Here is a 9,461-nt window from a genome sequence, read left to right as displayed (position 1 = left end):
GATCAAAACATAGATATTTAAAACTTGTCGATGAATTAATCATGTATTTTTTTATTTATTTTTTGGCAAGGCTAGCTGTGAATTATATGAGGCAAAGAAAAATTATCAAGGATTTTTTTCCATGAGATAATGCATTATGATGCTACCGCCAACAACTATATTCAGTGAATTTCCACACAGTCCTGAAGATTGTAGTAATGCATTATAATGCCTAGTTTGTTCAATCCATTACAGCTAAAACATTATTATTTTATTTTATTTGTTTTAATTATTAGTGTAGTAATAGTTTAATAATATAATTAACAACAACAGTAAATAATAGTTTACTCTTACATTAAATACATAAATCCTTCTCATGGATGGTTTATGGATATTTTTAAACTTGAACTGAAATTTTGTGAGCAAAATATGGGATGTGGCATTTTTCAATTAAAGAATTGATTTTTTTTTTTTTTATAAATATACATTTCTCACGTATTCCCCAATGTCTAAACTTACCCCTTAACATGACACCGCTTACCTTTAACGTTGAAATATTTCCAGACATCCTGAAATATAATTATGTTAATTAGTTTAAGTCCATAGTTAACAGTCTAAAAAAGTGTCAGCTGTGCACTCATCATAGCATTACGTCATTATCATTACTAGACCTATGATTAGCGGTAAGGGGATCATACCTGTGCAGTGAGACTCAGTGGATAAACTCTCTCTCTCTCTCTCTCTCTCTCTCCCTGTCTCTCCTCCCTCTATCGTCGTAGCAGCGTCTCCCCTCGCTCACTTGTCACTTGTCCCTCGCGCACAGGACCAGTTCACTCACTCACACAAACCGTACTGCGGTCCGGTGTCAGAGCCTCAGAGGCAACACCACTGATCTGCGTGCGGGACGCCGTTAAGAGCAGATGGAGACACTTCAAACGGCCATCTCGATCAGAGAGGACACCGGACCGTTAAAAAAGCCACTGGCCGACACTAAAGAGCACTGCAAAAGAGACGATCACGGCGAAACAAATTATGTAGACCTGGGCAACCCATCGGACATGAAGTCAGACAGCACAAAGACAGTAAAAGTCACTTTCACAGGCGAAGGGAACCAGCTGGCAATATTCAAATGTAAAGGCGACGCTTCTATCTCCGGGATAAAGAGTCCTGGAGAGCGAGAGGAGACTGGAAATGCCGATAAAAGTTCATCGAAAGCATGCCACGCGGATAAGTGCCATTCTGAGGGACTTTATGGAGAGCGCTCTCCGCTGATAGATGATTATGTGGAAGCGGGAACGGGAACGGATGTAATATCCGAAGATCAAACGTCTGAGTCGTATGAAACGGAGGAGTTACAATACACCGACATGTACTTGAACAGTCGCTGCGAGTCAAAGGGCAGCACGAGCGTAGCGGACGTAGAGCCACACTATATCACGACGCACGAGATTCAGTTGACGGAGTTAGATCACGATGTGGATTACGAGTTTGGTCGCGGATCCTGCTGGGATTTCGAGGATGATAATCTGGTGTATTCATTTGTTGACTACGCATCATTTGACAGCGACGAGACGACTCTCGGAAGAATCCAAAGCAAGTCCAAGAGCAATAAAATTCCTCCCACTTCACGCGCAGCGAAGCTTACCGCCACAGGTGCTGTGGTCAGCACCGAGAGTGAACTTTGTGAATCCGATAAATGTGCCAGCTCGGATGAAGGCGCAGGACAACATGGAAATTCGGCCGGACATTTTCACGTGTCAATCAAAACGTCTTCGCGCGCGGTCAACGAGCCTGCCGGTGTTTTGGGACAGAGGAATGTCCGCTTTCACACCAGACGTGCAGGTGAGCGGAGTCACTATTCGTTCAAAAGCTCCGACTCCAAAAGCGAGACCATGTTTGACCGCTACTTTATCCCTCCTCCGGGTCGCCAACACCTCGCGAGCAAACTGAGGGGAAAAGACATCAACGAATATTCCAGTGGCGCGTCCAGTTCCGTCAGCGAGCTGGATGATGCTGATAAAGAGGTGCGTAACCTCACCGCGCGCTCCTTCCGCAGTTTGGCTTGTCCTTACTTTGATGCCATAAATTTGAGCAGCTCGAGTGAGTCCTCTATGTCAGAACACGGACTGAGTATTAACAAATGGTCCGCTTTCGTCGACTTAAATTACGGCAATTTGACACATGAGGCGCAAAACAGCTCTACGCCTATTATGGAGGGAAATAAAAGCACCGAGTGTACAAACCTAAAAGACGTGGTTCAAACCGACACACCTTGCCCTCAAGCTAAAATAGTGTCGCTGAAAAATAACTTGAACTCGCAGAAGGCGTCTAAGAAAATAGAGTTACGAAGCAAGCCGGGTGAAACCATCACACTTACAGAAACCTTGAACTTCAACTGTAACGTCGGTGCCGGGATACCTGCGCGCGAGAGGCGCGCGAAACGCGCTCTGAATGCCATCATGTCACGTTCTACAGCTGATGTTACGGGCACCACGCCAGCCAATGCAGAATGTGAAACAGAAAGTCCGTTCGGTGAAACCTTGGAAGATGCCCACAAGAAAGCCATCTTTGCTTCTAGTCTTTTGAAAAATGTAATTTCCAAGAAAATGCAGTTTGAGCAAGAGCGTAAAATGGAAAGAGGTGAAATAAGTGATACATATCCTGTTCCATCAGTCTCCCCTCATGCTAAGGATTGCAAAGAGACTGTGAAGGGAATACAAAGGCAGACTTCAGAAACCGACTCAGGACACTCTCAAGAGGAACTCTGTGATGCAACAGACCAGCCTCAAGAGAATCCATGTTCCCGTGCTGCTGAAATCCCTGAGTCGCCCTGTGACCCAGAAACGACCTCTAAATTAGACCTAAGCGAACCACTGAAGACTCCTTTGACCCCCAGCCAAAAGAGTGCTTTCAAAACCTGGAAAGATGGAGAGCAGGAAGCACAAGGTGATGGAGAACCTCAGTGCGCACTGGAGGAGTCGTCGCCACTGCCAGACACCTCAATTAGACCTGTGACGGAAAGCAGTGAAAGTGTTGAGGGCGAGAGTAGTAAGATGATTAAGATGTCTCACTTGTATGTCCCTAGCTCGCAGCTTATGCCTAAGGAAAAGGAAGCTGCCGGGCTTTCATTACATAATAAGAAAGTGACTGGAGATCTTGCAGAGACAGATGGGGGAGGGTGTGGAAAAGTGAGCTCTGGCCAGCTCCATAGTCCTGCGGACACAGACCAATCCACAAAGTGTCAAAAAGCCCCCGAAATCAAAATACACCTGCGAAGTGTTAAAGAAAACAAAACCAATCAGTTCAATATCACCAATCTTTTTACGCCTAATATCCATCACAACCTCAATGCTAAAAAGGCGACGAGCGAATCTAAAAGCAATTTGTCGACCATATCAGACAAAGTACCGCATTTTATGGTGAGGGATATTAGAGATAGTAAATGTAAGTTCCAGACACCTATTCATCAGGTTAGAGACGTGCGCAAATTGGTAAAAAGCTCATATCGGTTTGTAGCACTAGAAAATGCTTGTGGTTCATCAGGGACGGCATCCACAACGTTACGAGAGGAGAGCAAGCCTGTTAATAGGGGACCTGACAAGAAACCATTTCCTACACCAATGGTAATAAAATGCCAGTCTGTGAACAGAAACAATGCCACAAAACCTTCCAAGCCTGCTAAAGTGGGTGAGAGTGTGGGTGAAACGGTGAGATTATCCCCAAATCTCTCAGAGTGGGCTGCTAAAAATGAAACACTGCGCACCGCACCCGGATTGCCATGCGCTAAGCAACCTGTGACTGAACAGCCAGAGTTTAGCTTAAAAATTGATGCTAAAGCGGCAAAACAAAAACTAGAAAAAGCAGCAGAAGGCAACGAGAAGAAACCCGAGTCAAAGGCTTCAAATCAAATAGCTCTTGAAAAGTTAAAGGCAGCTGTGAAAACTATGGAGCAACTGTACGTTTTTGATAGGAACGAATGGAAGCGTAAAACGCAAGCCCCGCGACCAATCACGGACAGTCACGTGCTGTCGCTCATCACGAGAGAGGAGCAAGGAGTCACAAACAAAACGGACTTTGAGAACGAACATGGGAAAGTGGACACAAGCTTGCAGCTGCATGCTGAAAAGTCATCCGTGACCTCGAGTTCTGGTGTTGACGAGGACAAAGTGTGTATACCAACAGGTTCTCACGACCAGGAAGACACAGCTAAGTTAGTAACCCAAAGGGCAGATTCTTTCAATGACAAGTGCATTTTTAGTCTGGGCAGTAACCTCAAAGCACCTACACGTATAAATACACCAAATGACAGCACTCAGAAAATGTTTTCCAGCAGGAAATACACCCTTAAATCTCCTAAAGCTCCTTTGTCAATGAAAATCTGTCCTTCTAAATCGATAAGTGAGGAAAAGCACCAGATAGAGCAGGCAGACTCTGACAATTACCTAACAATCCCCATTAAAGCTCACACTTCAGATTCAAAACCCTCACAGGCATTGGGCTCACATTCAAAGTCTTCCTATCAGCCCTTGCAACGCTCACCTATCATAATGGAGTCTTGGTCTCCTGACAGTCAGACGGCCACGATATATCACCACGCCGTGCCCCTGCAGGCTGTACCTGCCGCTCAACCTCAGCTTCTCTGCCTCACACCGCCAACGGACCTCCCACCGCATCACATCCAGCGCAAGCTCCTGCTGGACCCCGCCACCGGCCAGTACTACTTAGTAGACACCCCTGTGCCCATGCAGCCAGCCGCCCAGCGCTTTTACCATCCCGAGACTGGTCAGTACTTGGACATTCCTTTATCACTCACCCCAGTGCCTGTGTCCGTCTCGCCAGTCACCCTTGGTCCTGCAGCAGGCTATCCCCCCACCTACTTGGTCTACCCCTCGAACCTGCCGCCACCCCATCCACACCCGGTCCCCCAGTCCCAGTCATCCACTTGCTCGGAAGGCGAGGATGTGATGGAGACGGGCAACATGTATCTGATCCCGCAGGGCACCACAGTTCCCAGCAGCACCATCAAACCTGTCATCAGTATTACATCACAGCAAGGTGCCCGTATTGTTGCTCCACCCTCTTTTGATGGCACAACCATGAGCTTTGTGGTGGAGCATCGATAACAGAAGGTAAGTAGCCACTGCATGGCTGTGTGTGTGTGTAGAGTAAAAAATGTATGAATACCCTTAAATACTGCTTTCTTGGAAATGATAAAATTAAATCAAATGATAAAATAATTAGTTTGCTTTTTAAAAATGAAGACAAAAAGTGTCTGGACACTTTTAGGTTGTCAAACGTTAGTTGATGAATTGACTTCATACTGTACATTCACTCTAAGAAAACAAGGTACAAAGCTGTCACTGGGCCGGTACCCTAAGGCAAAAAAGCTGAAAGGTACATCTTTGTACCTTTTTTAAATAATACATATCAGTACTTTAAAAGTACACAATAGTTCCTAAAGTGTACATATTAGTACCTTTTGAAAGGGTACCAGCCCAATGACAGATCTGAACCTTTTTTTTTTAATATAACATTGTGACCAGTTAAATTAAAGACATTCTAAAAAAAGAGGCCAAGCATTTGTGGCTTTTGTAGCATTACTGTGTGGGAAAAAAAGTGAATGTGAATGAAGTTGTGAATTTTACAGTCTATAATACACTTGCATGTGCTTGGGCCTGAATATTAATGAAAAGTTGAGACTTTAGTATGCCTGTGTGGTGTATTGACGTTACTTCATCAAGACAACACATTTTATTTATTTATTTTGGTTTGAATCAAAACCATATGACAAAGAATAGTGTCAATAAGCAAAATCAAATCCATGGTGGCAAGTAAAACACTTTCTGAGATGTTTATAAGATAAGATAAGATAATAAGATAATAATAAGATAATAATAATATGATAAGATAATCTTGAGAAGAAACAAGACTCAGATTGCTTGACTTTTGCATGAGCTTAATTAATGTCTCATACACAAAAAGAGAATGTCACAAAGATTTGACAGTATGATGTTGATGTTTTTACCATTGCTCATTATCAAGTTTTCTTATGATGTGCATCGACAAAATCATAGAAATACCAAACACTGGCAACTATTGCTGGCACTTAACGGTATGCGTGTGTGAGTGTGAGCTGGAGCGTGTGTACATGTGTGGAAAGGTCAGTAGGCGAGTAAAGTATTTGTTGTGCTGAGGCAGTAGGATAACAGCTGCTGGGGCCTATCAGAGGACCAACAAGCTGCAGCAGGGTCAAACCTTTTTATAGCGAGTGAGAGGGACCTTCGTATGTGAACTTTTGAGATTTTGCAGACTGCTGCATTACTGGCTGCAGCGATGAAAGCAATATGGTCATTGACTGCATGGTGAAAGACATCTAGCATTGTCATTTAGACTTGCTCTAATCTTTTGTTTCATGGCGTTCCACTTATGTTATGCTGCATGATGTACAGCAGTACATATAAAATGTGATGAAAACAATAGCAAGTTTCTGACATATGGGTGTTCCTTTAATTATGAGCTTGAGTCCCAGGGGTTGATTTCAAAATTAAAAACACACTTTTTATTCTTATTTTTGTTGCTTCAAATAACTCATGTTTTGTTTTCTTTTTGTTAACCAGACACAGATATAGATTTTCAATATTAAATATGAAAGCTATGATAATCTAAATATAGAGTGAAAATCAATAGCAAAAACAGTATTTATTGTGTGGAAAAACAGCTTGTCCACTTTAATGGTATTAAAACTCAAGCTATAATTATTCAAGGTAAAATTGAAAAAAATCAAGATAAATATCATTTTAAAAAAGATTTCTTGGTTAAGCTTTATTTTAAGGTGTCTTTGTTAATGTGTAATTATACATTTAAGTATTGAGTAATATTAATCAACTATATGTACTTACTATATGGTAAGGGTTAGGATTAGGGTTTGGTTTAGGGTTACTTGCATGCATAATTAATTTTTATTAGTAAGTACATGTAATTTGTGTAACAAGGACACCTTAAAATAAAGTTACCAATTTCTTTTAAATTTCATTTTATGTCAGTTATGTCAATGTCAATGATGTAATTTCCAATCAAGCTCTGTCATATTATGCAAAAGAAATGATTAATTATTAAAGACCAAGCAGCATTTTTATTGAAAAATGGAATTATCATTACAAATGCTGTTATACTAAATTTGAGATTAGCATTTACTGGTTCAGTGAAAGAAAATAAAAATAATATATATATTATATAACTAAATTTGAGATTGGCATTTATTGGTTCATATATATGGTATATATATATATATATCTCTGAACCAATAAATACCAATCTCAAATTTAATGTATATATATATATATATATACATCCATATATGTATGTATATATATATATATATATACATATATATATATATATATATATATATATATAATTCTAAATGTATGAATTCCAAATGTCCACATGGCCAAAATGTGCACAGAACACCTAAGTAGGTCAAGATTCAAGATTTGTATTCATCACATATACAATTATATAGAGAATATATAACCAGCAGTGAAATGTGAGTCAGGTCTGCTCTATGGACAGTGCAATTATTCAAGAATACAACACAGAGGGAAATATACATAAATATAGGTATGAAAGAATGAAAAAAAGTAAATAATAAAAATATAAGAATAAAAAAAAGTCTAAATCAAGCATCATTATTAGATTAATATGATTAATTTGATTCGTCTGTTCTCTCCTTTTCCTTCTCAGGATGGTCTGTGTCTGTCTGTCGGAGTGTGTCAAAAAAATTCCTCAGACATGTTTCACAGTTTCCCCACATCTGTCTTCATCGATTCCTACCCGGTGTTGCCTCCTGATCTGTGACTTTTGCAATGTTCAGCAGCTAAAGATGAAACATTTTAAAGCAGTTTTACAAACTTGTGTAACATTTGCTATCTATGTAGTCTGTAGACTTTTTGAGGCAACTATTGTTTTGCCCATCCAGCACAGCATAACTAGGAGAAAATGTTGTTCGTTCACTTTTCATTTTGTTGTATAAAGTGTTTGTATTTTTACATTTTTATGGACTCCTTTTTATCTAAACCTGTAGTCCAAGTTGTGATTGAGTAAAGCATGGCTTGTGTGAAAGAGAGAGAAACAGAGATAGAGAAAGAGTGACATTTTGTGTGTGGTGTTCATGTTGTGTGTGTGAAAGAGAGACAGAGTAAGACAGAGTCTGCTTTCTCTCACTGTGATGAGAATTATGGTTATAGAGATGGATCACTGGTGAGGATTGTATAGTGTCAGTGTATAATAATAATCATGATGATAATTGAACTGAAAACACTTGTACATTTAAAAAATTGTCTCAAGCCTTATGTTGCCAATTACCTCAGTTTGCAGTGCAGGCATGTTGCTATCTCATTTTGCCTCCACAGTATTTTGCTTTTGTTGTGTTTTCCATCATCTGTCCTCCCTGTTCATTTCCTTTTTTGTCGTCTTTTTTGTTACATTTATCACATATTAAAGGTATATGGATCTGCAGGCAAATCTATGTACCAATTTTAGAAGGAATGCATTGTCATTTTTGTCAGTGTTAAATATGCTTATTATGTGATATTCAAATTAATTCCGTAATGTTGATGACACTTGGCTAAACTTTCATAGTAATAATAATCAAAAAAATAACCAATACATGTTGTTCCATCATGAGAGTTGCTACCACTTAAAAACATGACCCAGTAGAGGAAAAACAAATTAAACATAATTTATAATATTATATGGTATTAGAAGCACATTCTATTATTAAATCAGAACATAAATTAGGATGCTACAACCTGCTTAATTGCAATAAATTATAACATTAATTTTAATACTCATTATGGTACTTTCTTATGATATATAAATACAGTATGTTATGCTGAAGAGTATTTTGGAAGAGGTTTTTTTTTCTGAATAATGTGAAAGAACAAAAGTTTAATAAATTTCATACACTAATAAAAAATAAAAAAATCCACCAATACATATTGTTCTATAACAAAAGTTGCTACCTCTTAAAATATGACCCTGTTCAGAAAAACACAAAATTGTGCATGATTTATAAAATTATGGAAAGCTTTTAGATACATGTTCTATCAATAAATCAGAACACAAATAACGATGCTACAACCTGCTTAATAAATAACAATAAATAATACTACTTATTTTGATATTTACTCATTATGGTACTTATTTATGATACACAAATACAGTACTTGGTGAGCTAAAGGTATTTTCTTACTATTTTGAAAGAGTTTTTTTCTGAATAACGTGGATACTATATATACAGAAAACATCCAGTTTAATAAATCAAGTATCCTCCTCAGCTCATAATAAAACTCATTCAGAGGAACATGCACGTCATTGCTCTATTAAAATCACTTAGCCTATACGTCCAGTGATGTTAATAGTACACGAGTAACATTGAAGGAATGTATTGGCCCACACAGCTGCCTTTGGTAAGAGCTGAT

The 9,461-nt window shown here is 39.3% G+C and overlaps 1 protein-coding gene across 1 annotated transcript; it reads left to right on the top strand.

Moving 5' to 3' along the window:
- Positions 1-463: 463 nt before the first annotated feature.
- LOC109108965 (uncharacterized protein C4orf54-like) lies at positions 464-9,005 on the top strand. The gene is made up of 2 exons (XM_019122081.2): positions 464-5,108; positions 7,723-9,005. Exon 1 carries the CDS (start codon positions 900-902, stop codon positions 5,100-5,102), a length of 4,203 nt encoding a protein of 1,400 aa, XP_018977626.2. The 5' UTR covers positions 464-899; the 3' UTR covers positions 5,103-5,108; positions 7,723-9,005.
- The last annotated feature ends 456 nt before the right edge of the window (positions 9,006-9,461 follow it).

The sequence above is a fragment of the Cyprinus carpio genome, chromosome A1 (genome assembly GCF_018340385.1).
Source record: "Cyprinus carpio isolate SPL01 chromosome A1, ASM1834038v1, whole genome shotgun sequence".
NCBI lineage: Eukaryota > Metazoa > Chordata > Actinopteri > Cypriniformes > Cyprinidae > Cyprinus > Cyprinus carpio.
This window is presented reverse-complemented; position numbering and strand designations above follow the sequence as displayed.

Excerpts from the sequence above, each read along its gene's own strand:
- LOC109108965 (XM_019122081.2), top strand. The coding sequence starts at position 900 with ATGGAGACACTTCAAACGGCCATCTCGATCAGAGAGGACACCGGACCG.